This window comes from Tiliqua scincoides, chromosome 4 (genome assembly GCF_035046505.1).
Source record: "Tiliqua scincoides isolate rTilSci1 chromosome 4, rTilSci1.hap2, whole genome shotgun sequence".
Lineage (NCBI taxonomy): Eukaryota > Metazoa > Chordata > Lepidosauria > Squamata > Scincidae > Tiliqua > Tiliqua scincoides.
Window position 1 is genome coordinate 210360398 of NC_089824.1, and position 13044 is coordinate 210373441.

Sequence of the window (13044 nt, forward strand, 5' to 3'; positions counted from 1 at the left end):
TTGCAAGAAGTCTTGAAAAGGCAAGAGAAGGCCAGGCTTGCTTTGTGGGAGGAAAACCTACAGCCAGTCCTTTTGTTAAGTACATCAGTATACATTTTAAATATCACAAACGGGTGACATTTCTAGATACCCTCTTAATAACCCAATTATTCTTCAGCATGAAGCTCCTGTTAAGACCATCCATTGGATTAAAGCACCAAATTATAGCTGTGTGATGACTGGGAGCTGGGATAAAACTTTGAAGGTAAGCTTTGCCAATTAATGACACCTGAATTCCAGGACAACTTTTCTAAAGAATGGAAATAACTTCTTCATATTTTGCAAAGCGTGTGTTATGGGAATGTCCGCTGCTGATGGTATAGCATTAAACTAAGAATGTGAAGCATGAGCTGGAAGACCTTGGTTCAGATCCACTTAGCCATGAACGCACTGAGGCAAGGTGCTAGCACAGAGCTTCCCTCATCCCCATTTGCAAGCCCCAGCTTGTAACATGGGGATAATAATGATTTCTCTTTTAAAGGGTCCCTCCAAGAATTGCAGAGAATATTTCTACGATGCTTAGTATTTTCACACACCTATCCTAAAGTAGCATTTTAAGGAAAAACTTTAATACGCGGAGTGCTTTGCAATCTTCTGAGCTAGTTCTCCGTTCCAGTTTTAAATGGGAAACAGTGATTGAGAGTGTCGTGTCCAAGTCACTCTGTTTATCCTTGAGACTGCCTTTAGTTTAAAAGTTTTCCAGGCTCCTAATAGTATTGATTGGCATACATGAGCTGTTTCTTGAGGCAATCTCTGTTAAATAGAAGGGCGGTTTTAAAAATAGTTGTTCTGCTTAAATAGTCTGTATTATATTTTACACGGAGTACTGCTGATATTGTATTTTAAATGCGCCTGCTTTTTTATTTAAAAAGTTTTGGGATACACGTTCACCAACTCCAATGATGACCCTACAGTTGCCTGAGAGATGTTACTGTGCTGATGTGGTATGTAAACCAGTTTCAGAGACTTTCAGTCTTGGGAATGCTAGAAAGCATGCTGTCTTTTGCTGTTAGTTTAACTTTCTAAAGAAGCAATTGTAATCTAAGTTTGATTAAATAGTGCCATTTATAAAAAGCAGATTTTTGTTTAAAACAATAGAAGGCCAGAAGGGAACAGAATTAATTGCTTGTTGGCACATTTGTAACTTAAAGCAAGTTAAAAGCTTGTACGCTTAATTCTTTTGATGACCTTTATAGCAGTTAATTTCAATTCAAATGATTGTCAGAAGTTCTTATTCTCCATTCTAGAATAACATGTCTCATTTCAGGTATATCCCATGGCTGTTGTTGCTACTGCAGAGAGGGGATTGATAGTTTATCAGTTAGAAAATCAACCATCCGAATTTAGGCGAATAGAATCTCCACTTAAACATCAGGTAACGATTGAGGGAGATTCAGTCTTAATATGTGAAAGTTGACAACTCTCTTCCAAGGACAAAAATTAACATAGGAACAGTATAAACTGTGTGGCGGCTTGACTCTGAGCTGAGCTCAGGCAGCACAGACCTTGACGCAGCCCAGAAGGCGACGATGGCATGTGACATCGTCACCTATTGTCCAGTAGAAAGCATAGAATTTCCTGACAGTTACTGTCTCCAGCCCTCCCATCAACTGCATGCATTTTCTCCCCATTTCGTCTGTTTCCCTCCCCACCTTTTCAGTGCGTCGTGCAACATAGTAGTATTCCTCTCCTGAAGTGGGGACATCTAGCACTGCACTATGGTAATTACTGGTCTCTGCATTCTCTTCTCTCTGAAGTGCTATGCTGATGGGAAGGGGACAGTATTCATGGAAGTAATAAAAAAATATTCCTTGGCTAGGGACAGTTTGTGTTCACAATGGGTAACTGATTTATTCCAAAGCTGATTGAAATCTGATGTCTTAAAATTATTGTTTGGTCACACCTGGGTTTTTGCACTTCACATGCATTGCTAATGGGTATGTGTATTGGTATCCCCACCTGATCTTTCCGGTTGACATGCTACTAAGCTTTCCTGTTGTTCAGTGAGATGAATTTTTTTTGAGATGCAAAGATTATGTTTTCCTTTTTCCCTTCCAAATTTTCATTGTAATACATTAGAAGGAAGCTCAGAAAAGCCCAGCAAAACCAACTATGGAGTATTTAATGGTGTATTGTTTTCTTCCTAGCCTTTAGATTGTCCTAAAAAGCATTGGACCTAACTAAGGGCGCAATCCTATCCTGCCTTGGAACAGGCAAGCCAAGAGACTTGCTCTGTATCCAGTGTGGTATAGGGACCCAAAGTGGCTCAGCCAGAGGTAAGGGGAAACTTTTCTCTTTACCTCTGGGTAAGGCACCCTGGTCCCTATGGGTCTCCTCGGACTTGTGCCACCTCCTGAGATGGCACAAATCCGAGGAGAGCGGAGCGGCTTGAAGCCATTCCAAACTCCCCGGGATTGGGATCTGGCGTAACTGCTGGGTCCCAGCCCCGTCTCCTGCTCCTCACTTGCCCGCCCTCCCCCAGCCCCGGAACGCCTCCCTCCCGCCTCCTCTCCGCCCAGCCCAGTTGGGCTGACACAAGGCTTGATGTCTCCATCAGTGCAGAGGCTTGTGTCAGCCTCTGGGTGCTGGCCTTGCTGACTCCTGAGAAGGCACAAATGTGCTCTGGATTGTGCCCTAACTCTCATTGTCAATAAATGCTCTGTTTGGCCTCAACTATTCAGCAGTTTTCTTGGTTGATTGTGAACGCAGAACTTGCCCAACAGAGCTAACTCTAAGGCTTTTCTGGTATCTGTCTAAAAATGCAATCACTCTTTCTCTAATTTAGCATCGCTGTGTGGCTATTTTTAAAGACAAAGTGAATAAACCGACAGGATTTGCCCTTGGAAGCATAGAAGGAAGAGTAGCCATTCATTACATTAACCCACCAAATCCGTAAGTATTCTGAATCGAGATGCAAACTCTTCACTGCTGCCAAGGGATAACTGTGGGCTTGTCATAATAGTTTGTATATTGCTTGTAATGTGAAATTCAGAACCTAATTTTTTTCTTCAGTGCCAAAGACAACTTCACTTTCAAATGTCACCGCTCCAATGGCACAAACACATCTGCACCTCAGGATATCTATGCTGTGAGTATGTTGGTCTGTATACTGTATCCTCTAGAGCAGTGGTTTCCAGACCCACAATAACCCAACTTTTGGCAGGTTGTGAAACTGACAAGGCAGAATAGACTATGTGCCTCAAGAGTTAAACAACTTGCTTCTTGGAGGGGGGGGGAGTACTGCTGCCCAATCACCATTATAGCAACAGAGGCTTGAGTGGCTGGTAAAGTGAAACCTTTTTTTAGGTGAGTTCTGATGCTAAAGAGTTTGAGAACCACTGCTCTAGAGCAGTTAGAAAACTATGTGTGCACAGAATATTTGGTCAAATCTGGACTCTCCATTTTCTTGCATTTGTTCTGAAAGAGGACTTGTTCTTAAGCCTAAAGGAAGAAAGTTGACCTCTACAGCAAACAGAACGAAAGTGGACAAAGAACTTCAGCATGCTATGTTGCCAACCGTATCTTTGCCAACAATATCTTTTTTTATTTTAATAAAATATGTCTTAAGTAGAAAACATTGACACTTCTTTCTCTATTTTGGTGGAGGAATGTAGTTGCTTCTGTCATCTAGTTGCTCTCTCCCAATGTTTTGTCTCGCTCTAGCCTGGAATTCAGGGTAGAGCTGTGCAGATGCAGCCCTGCTCAGTTCGTAGAGGCTTCCACTGAGTTCTGGTCTATGGAACAAAGTAAATGGGTAGATTTATTGTATTTTTTAATTGTGTTATTGATTGAATGTTCTGTATTTTAGGGGAAAGACATGATATAGATCTTTTAAACACTGTAGTTGGGACAGGGCAAAACGTTGACACTCCAGGAAAATGTTTGAAGAAGGCCTAGTAATCCCACAACTGAATTTTGTGACTCTCTCTTTCCTGTGGGGGAAAAACAACTACAGCTCTGCATTTGGGGCCAGTATTATGGGGCACACAACCTGCCTGCCACCACTGAAACTGTGTCCCATATGCACCATTGTCAGGAGAACAGTGCTTTTCTTGTCGAAAGTGATTCTAAGGGGAGATATAAGTCTGATGGTTCTTTCAGTCTTTTTAAATAAAAAATGAGAAGCCAGTTTTGGACATGGGGAGGAGCAAGAGAGTAAACTCCAAGCTTAGAAGGAAAATATTCAACCGTGCCTCAAACTGCTTTACTTTATATGATATTGGTATTATTTTATTAAGGTAAATGGAATTGCCTTTCATCCTGCCCATGGCACACTTGCAACTGTGGGATCTGATGGTAGATTCAGCTTTTGGGATAAAGACGCACGGACAAAGCTAAAAACATCAGAGCAACTGGACCAGCCAATATCTGCTTGCTGTTTCAACCATAATGGCAACATATTTGCATATGCTTCCAGTTATGATTGGTCAAAGGTAAGCTAGCTGGGCAGCTAAAATATACAGTTTAAAATTTCAGTAGTTACCACCGGAGAAATTCAACATCTCTGTAAAACCAAAGTATTCAAACAGAGAAGGGAAAAGCTTCTACAATTGTGATGCAGTATTGGAATGTGGTCAGAGCCACATTCTTGTAACATGTTAGACAATTGGAAAACCTTAATGAGATTTTAGATAAACAAGTGACCCCATTGTGGGATTTCTGCTTTGAATCTAACTGCCAACATCTGCAGACTGCAGTGATGTCAGTAATATCTGTAAGTTTAAATGTCTCACATCTTCAAAACAACTGCCACCCCACCACAGGAGGAAGAGACCTACCTTTGCCAGCTGCCATCACAAAGTGTGGCACAAAACAGTTGCATCATTCAAAACCAGGCAGAGATGGACCATTTGTCCAGAGTTGACTTCTCTTGTGCATTTTCCAGCCACCCCAAAAATCATTCCCAAAAGCTATCTCATGCAGGAACTATTGTCTGTCTCCTTTTAGTCCTAAAGTTTTCCACAGAATAAACCTAGTGGACAGATGTACCCAAATATAAGCCATTGTGGTCGGTCATATCAGTGAACATGCGCTTAAATTATATTTGTTAATTGCACAGGGCTGAATACTATGAACATTCTGTTACTGTTTTTATAAAACTTTTTGGCTAGCGTTCATCCTGTTGCTTCTCTGATGTTCGTTTTCATGCCTCTTGCAGGGACACGAGTTCTATAATCCCCAAAAGAAAAACTATATCTTTCTGCGCAATGCTGCTGAAGAGTTAAAGCCCAGAAATAAGAAGTAGTGAGTATAACTCAGACCATCCCATTTAGCACTGCTTTCCTGCCACATGCCCTCCTTTAGTCTCCTTCCGGTTGTCTTTTTGGATTTGTAACCCTTAGCAAGGACTCAGAAATACTGAAGCATGTTCTTAACTGGCTGGAAACTTGCTGTACAGGATCACCTGACACTTGCATGAAGATCTGCCAGTTTCTTTAATAGCTTCAAAATCCCTGCATTGGACCAAGAAACACTTGTTGCATCCTAAGTGACTTCCTGTCAATATAAAAAATATTTATGAGTACAACAAGAAAATCTCTGCTCTACAGTGTTTCTGGGCAAACTATATTTTTTTTAATGGATTGATCTGGGACTAACAATGCTGGGGAAAAATAACTTAAAGGGGGCTAGTGGTGATTAGTGGTTGTCTTTTTTAAAAATATAAATGTAAGCTTAACATTAAGACACTGGTCCACCAGGGAAAGTAATTTGTGCAGAAGCTTTTCTGCAGACTTTCCATTTGTAAGTGTACCATGTAGGAGAGGCAAAAATCCCAGATAGACCAAGTAGGCATCCACAAATTTCACTTTTCATTTCCATGGCAAACACTTTGTCCTATCTCCCCTTCGCATGGTCCAAACTGTGCCAAGGAATGTAGCTTGCGAATTTAGGCAACCCAGTAGGAGGCTGTGGCTGCATTTTCACAAATTCCATTTTTAGACACACTACTGTGAATTGGTTGAGAGAATGATTATAGGCCTAGGGACTTGAGAACAGGCTAGTTAGAAGAAGATCTGTGAATAAGTAACTTATATGATTTTGTCCTGCAGGGCAATTATCAGAAGCTTAGGGAGGATACTCTAGTCAAGAAAAACAAGTGGTGGACTGAGTAGCAATCCCCCCCCCCCCCCACACACACACACTTTGCGGATACTTTTTAAATTTAAAAGTAGGAGATCTTATTCATAGATCTCCTATGTTGCATTCTCATTTGGCCCTTAGTGCCATGGTTTCCATGAGCTTGGCCTTCATCTCATTGTTCCATGCAAATGTGCCACATGACATGACTGCTTCTCTAAGCCAGTTTGTGCCTAAAAGAGCTGCGAGTATCAATGTAGAAAGACCACTTTTTTCTATCGCCACTACACTGGGTTCATCATTGAGCAGAATAGGATGGACAAACCTGAGTCCAACCAGTGCAGAAGATTTTTGGAATGTTCATCTAACCCAGTCCCATTCACGTTTGAGAACCTGCTATACAAATGCCAAAGGATTGTCTTTTGAGAAGGTAGATGCTTTTATTTCTGTTTCTAAAGAATGGAAGAAAAATGGGGGACCAGAATTTGTACATGAAGATGCCTTTGTCAGAAATCTCTGTGTAAGCCCCTGTGCTGTAAAACTTGGTACAATTTAAATAAAACTGCCTTTGATTTAAATGCTTTTTGCATGGATGTAATTGTCAGCATGCTTAGTAAGGTGGAAAAATGCTTCTGGGGATGGAAAGGGGATGGAGACAGTTGAAATATTCTTAAATGATACAGAAGAAGCTCAGCAGACTTGTATTGTTTTGAATCTGTGTCTACTGTTGAGCTCACTATTCCAAACTTTCTCAGATGTGCAATGGAAGGTTTATGCTTGGCTGTCAATTGTTCAGTCTTGCTGTACAAATTCAGGAACCACATTGCATGCTCATATATAATCAAGAGTATATGCTAGAAGTGTTGCGCTTCTGCTTCTAAAGATAAGTTGAAGACACGCAGTGAAATTCAACAATAATTACTCGTATAGCTCAGTTTAAAAGGTGATGTCTGTGTGAGATGAGAAGTATGAAAACCATTCGTCCATGCAGGATCCGATACCGCCTGTGTCTTCTCTAAAGGCTTCTTAACTCTTGCACCAGCCTCTTCATGTATATTCCTTCTCACTGTGCCATAAATCATTGGTATGGAAATATAGCAAGTGAAAAGACCATTAAATGGGTACAAGTGCTTCAAAACAAGGTGCTAGGCCATGTGATACTCAGCACAGAAAAGTGTGTTTCTGTGTTCAATATCTTGTATATATGTGCCCAAGATTGTTCAGATTTAAAATATGGGGAGTGAGCACGCATAGCTGTATTTGCAATAATCTGCACCCAGACTTTGCAAGTTTGCATGCATCATAGCTGGTAAAAAAAATGACATCAGACTTTTAACAGTGGAAGCAAATCTAGGACTAATGGTGGTCAAATCCCTATTTATTGTGACTAACTGCCCCAATCCATTTCTCAAGGCAAGTCTCTCCTAGCTCTCATATGTTAAACTTGGAGCCCTGAACTATATTGGCCAATAAACTTCTTATGTTGAGCCTTTGTTTTTTCAAAAGTTGTTAAACTGTAAATAGACTACAACGGGTTTCGTGTATTCTCTGATTTAAAAAAAACATTTTTCATTTTTGCAGTTAAATCTTACGGAAGTCACTAAGAGTCTGGCAGGTAATGTGTGTGTGTGTGTGTGAGAGAGAGAGATATCCATGCAGAGGAAATATTCCCTGGCTTTCACTAGTGCTACTGTCTGCTTATCTGTGTAGTGAACACAAATTTTGTATGCCTCATAGAGTGGTGTTGCCATTGCACATGTCTATTGAAGGCCACAAGCAATACATTGGGTATGTCTTGTTCTGAAAAAGCTGGCAAAAGTTCAAGAGGAAACCATTGTCAAGCTAATACTGTAATCTGGATTGGTTTTGCAATAAAATTTGCCAGGATATTTGTCTTAGTCTGCAGTTTATATATCCTTTCCTGGGAGTTAGCACCATTGAACATAGTGGGACTTGCTTCTGAGCAAATACAAATAAATCAGAAATCTCTTAAATAAAATAAGCATAGGATCATTGCATTGTTACGCATTTTTAAGCACAGTTGGGCATGTGGAATGCAATCCTGTGCATGGTTTACTTGGAAAACCCTATTGCATTCAGTGGGGGATACTCCCAGAAAAGTGTGCTTAGGATTACAGCTTCAGTAGTTTAGACACACTTGGTTAGTATTCACCTGTGTATCAAGATCTTTCCATCCAGCAAGTCTGTAGCAAGGTACCAGATCCCAAACCTACTTTTACCATTTTCTCATTTGTCATATCTTTGGGAACAAGTTGGTGTTGTATAGGAACCCATTCAGGAGATGAAGTGGAACGTGGATGCGCCAAGACTTAAAAAAAAGCAAACTGCTGTGTAAGCACAACTATGCAAAGGACTCTGATCAGAAATTGCATTAATTTGGGAATCTATGTTCTGCTTACCTGCTCTTGTACTGCATAGTTGTGGGAATTATCTGTTGAATAAAGTTTATGCCTTGTGTGAAGAGAGAACATCAGGGAAAGTAAGCCTCATGTTATGCCAGTTTTATACGCACAATTCTTTACACGCCATCCTGGAATTTTGTGCAGGTTAGTTGATGTAGTTTGTAAAGAAAACGGGCTTCTCGCAGAATAAAATTTATGGTTTTGATTAGAAGTGTTTGATAAATGCTGGGGCAGATTGATTTAAATCAAAGTATGGAACTTCAAATCACCAAGAGACTCTTTACAACAGGTTTACATGTAAAGAGAGACTCTTTACATCAGGTTTCCATTGCACTTCATAGATGTGCAGATATGGGCACACTTAAGTGTAAATACTAATTACAGTGACACCCTTGTTGTGCTTTCTTACCTCATCCTTATACATTACCCGAATGGTAAAACAAGCTTCATGGATGAACCTACCATACCGAGAGGTGTTTAAAAATTGTGTTATTGGATTCAGAAGTAAGCCCATTGTGTCCAGTAGGAGTAGAATCCTATCTTACAAGAAAAACACCTCTAACCATACCATTTTTTCCAGGAACATGCATGTTGATGTAGAAATATATTCTGTTCCTATCTTCTAATATGTCTCCTATCTTCTAAGATGTTCCTATCTTCTAATATGGTGCTTTAAACAGGGTGTGTACAGCCTTGTGCTTTTTCCTGCTATCCTCTGCCTCAGTTATGGTTTTTGTGAGGGCACTGAACTGATCCAAGCCACTACAGAAAGAAAAAAAACCAGCTTGAAATAGTGAATCTGTTCATTTCTTTCTAGCAGGGAGGACAGAGAACAGGAGAAATGGACTAGTAGCTTCTTTTACAATTGTTTAAACAAAATTTATTGAAGTATTGTGGGTTACTCTGGCTGTGATCTTAGGTCTTGGTTCTGCAGCTCACTGGCATTGCTGCATTTTAAACTACCACCTGTCTGTAGTAAGATTGTACTGTCCCCTTCAAATGCATAGGTTATAACAGCCATGGAAAAACGATGTGTCAGTGCAAAGCTCTTTAAAGAGGGCCCAACACTTTCTTAAAGGATGAGAGACTACCCTACGTTGTAGGCCATGGACTCTCAAATAATAATAATAATAATGATAATAAAAATAAATAATGATATTGATATACCACCTTTCTAGGTCCTCAGTTTTCTCCTCAGACTTTATTCAAGGCGGTTTACATAGGCAGGCTAATTTAAATCCCCGTAGGGATTTTTACAATTGAAAGAAGGCTCTATCTTTCAAGAGCTACAACAATTCAGATGTTTCGTTCTGATCTGGCCTCCATCCTGGCCTCCATCCTCCCACGCTCAGAGCAGATGGAATAACTCGGCTCAGCTTGTCAGCTGCTTCAAGGTCGCACGGTGCCGGTGGCCTCGAACTGGTGACCTTTGGATGTTATCTTCAGGCAAATGGAGGCTCAGACCTCCTGCCCGACATCCAACAGCATCAGTAATATAAGCAATTGTGAAATGTAGTCAACTGTAAGCCACTGTGTAAGAGTACAGAAAAAACCATCAAGATAGAACTCTATGGCTTTCCAAATAGGCATTTGGGCTAAATATGTTAACTGCTAGCCAGAGGGGAATATGTATACATTTCGTGATGCCCTGCATGATGATGCACCTCTAACTTTAAAATAAATAGTAGTTGGAAAGGCACATTTATTTTCTGTAAACATGTGCTTCAAGACTCATGCACTCAGCTGATCCCAGTACAAATGAGTGAATGAACTTTGAAGCACATACTTTAAAAAAATGAATGGCTGTTGGAAAGGCACGTTTTGTGTGTGTGTTTTATGTTACAGGCAGAGATTTGCAGGCTTATACTTAGTGCCTCTTGGCAAGCAGTGAACATATGGCTTAAGTTGCCAGCTTTTAAAGAGATGGAAGCTTTACACTATTAAGTGTGTGAGGGTTTAAGGTGATAAATGTCTGATGTGTGCTGCCTGAGTAAATAAGTAGACTTTAGCATATTGCAATCCTACTTTAAGTCCAGACTACATGTGATGTGCAAGATCTGTGTTCTGGACATTTAATGTCCGTTTAAAAGCAGTGGCAGGAGGGATGTGCTTGGGGGTTCAGTTTTTAGAGGGTTGGTAACTAATCATGACTGTTAACGGCAGAGGGGAAAAAATAAGTACCTGCATTGTTTTGCTTTCATTTTGCCTTTGTGGGTAATAGCATCTTGGGGGTAGACACTGGCTGACCGAAGGAAGTTGAGGAAATCCACTTCTCCCTTGGTGTTGCAGCCCTCATCTCCAGCATCATGTGTAGTTTTGTCCTTAATGGCAGGGCTTGGCTGGGCTCCACAACAAGCTTTTCTTTATTTCAAAAATAAAAATAGTGAAACCAGGAGTTGATACAGGGAGGAGTCGAGGAAGGTGGAAGGCAGACACTGCAGCGGCTGGTACCTGACTCCCTGCTTTGCCCTCTCTTCCTGGACAACTAGGAGTGAAGTGGGAGAAGCAACCAAAAGCTAGGAAGCCCATAGAAGACCACTATGAGAGAGTCTCCTTGCCAGGCTAATAGCCTGAAATCCAGGGACTCCCCTTTAACACCAGCTTATAAAACATTCTGCCAGGGTTCCCCTGCTCCCTCATGTGTGAACTGAGACCAGGCAAATAAACAGTACAATAAAGAGTTTATTAATAGTAAATGTTTAATTTGCATGAAAGGCTGAAACAGCAAAACCAATGCAAGGGAGAGAAAGGCACTGATAAGCTAGGAAAAGGGGGAGGCAAAGGAGGTAAGAAGACAAGCCAAATTCTGCAGTACCTACCTGCGTATGGCCCTTACCTGTCATCCTTCTACTGTTTGGGGGTCCTGTTGCAACCCATGTGTGCAGTAGGATAAGCATCATGTACATCCAGCATTGAGTTTAGGCAGATGTACAATGTGGTGTGTGTCACTCTGTTTTTTATAACCTATTGGTATCGACCAGGTTTCACCTTACCTGTCCCAGAGGTTCACAACTGAAGTACAGATGTAAATCTATTGAACATAGCTCCCTTTCAAATCTTTCTTGCGAAGACAAAGCATTTCCTAGCTTGTTGCCTCAGTTTAATAATATTCAAACAGCACTGAGGTTTCTCAATGAAAAAATTGGAGAGGAGAGACTAATATAAATGTGACAACTATGCATGACTGTGTGTTTACTAGGAAAAATTGGAAAACATCATGTTTGCCTTGCAAACTCTTGTGCCCTAACTGGTAATTGAGGCTGCGATCCTAAGCCTGATAGTAAGCTCCACTGAACACATTCGGACTTACTTTTGAGCAGGCATACTTAGAGTTGCGCCTTAAGATAATTCTGCATTAGCAATGCAACTTATGAGTTAGCCACATTGAAGGGAGTGAGATTTATGTGAGTAAAATTATAGGATCACACTGCAAAATCTCCTTGTGTACTATAATAATCTCTGTACATTAAACAATAAGGTAACCCACAACATATACAGTGGCAAACCAGACTAGAACAGCAATAATCATTAAAACACTTGCAAATATGCTAAATTTAATCTGAAATAAAATACAGAAAATTGAATTGTTGTAATCTCCAAAGGCAAGATGATTTGTTTGTACAGAAGCTAAAAAAGCAGAGCCTTGTAGTATCTTAAAGGCATTTTTTTAGCATAGCTTAGTGGACCATTGTTTGCTTCATCAGATGTATGCACACACTTCTGTCCCCTGTGGATAATACATGAGTGAAGTGGACTGTGAAGGCTTAGGCTGAAATAGAGAGGTAAGCTTTTTGTTTTTGCTGCCACAGACTAATGTGGCTGCTACTCTGTTTTGTATAGGAATTCTTTGGTCAGACGCAAACTGTGAGAATAACTCATAAATGCCCTAAGCCTGTGTCTTGTCATCTTAAATGAAAAAATCTGCAGGGCTTGGTCATATGTGCTTTAGCCAAAGTTAAGTTCTTTTAAAGTCCCACTGATTTTAATAGGAGTAGATTCAAGTATATATGGCACACACTGGAATAAATGAGATTTCACTGGAGAGCTAAAACCCAGTTTTATTTATTCCCTTTTTTCTGCCAATTGCAATGGTTTTTAGTAGGAACTGATAAATAGGGCAAAAACAGTTCTCCAAATAAGGACATGGTGTTTTCAGAGGACTGAGCAAGGATAAATCTTTGCTCCTCCTCTGCCTGTAAGAGGGAAAGGAGAAGAAGCTTAAAAACTACAAAAAGCCTTGTGGATAGCAGATTCCTCCCAATCACGTTCTTCCTCTGCTGCTGATTCCTCATGAAGGAAAGAAAACATTTAAAAGAAAGACTTTAGGAATTGGAGCTTTGAAAACCTCACTGATACAAAATAGACATATTTCTCCTAACCCAAGAAACCTTCCCAAATCCTAGATGCAAAGAATCATAACATGACTTGGTGTTTGTTTTTGCCTTCTCTTCCTTATCTTGTCCTATTGCTGCTTGCAGTCCTACAGGCTGGGGGAGAGAGAGAG

The 13044-nt window shown here is 40.5% G+C and overlaps 1 protein-coding gene across 4 annotated transcripts in view; it reads left to right on the forward strand.

The window, feature by feature from the left end:
* RAE1 (ribonucleic acid export 1) overlaps positions 1-13044 on the forward strand; it is a 33888-nt gene that overhangs the window by 8434 nt on the left and 12410 nt on the right. The window contains exons 6-13 of one of the 4 annotated variants that reach the window (XR_010794353.1): positions 158-244; positions 912-983; positions 1307-1414; positions 2825-2931; positions 3052-3127; positions 4278-4472; positions 5198-5283; positions 7699-7732. Coding sequence is in view for 3 of the 4 variants with exons in the window: in XM_066625215.1 (XP_066481312.1) it covers positions 158-244; positions 912-983; positions 1307-1414; positions 2825-2931; positions 3052-3127; positions 4278-4472; positions 5198-5283; positions 7699-7702 (735 nt within the window). In the remaining variant the exon portion in view is untranslated. Of the gene's footprint in view, positions 1-157; positions 245-911; positions 984-1306; positions 1415-2824; positions 2932-3051; positions 3128-4277; positions 4473-5197; positions 6116-7698; positions 8457-13044 lie in introns of those variants that run through there. The other 3 variants (XM_066625215.1, XM_066625214.1, XM_066625216.1) reach the window with 3 other exon arrangements.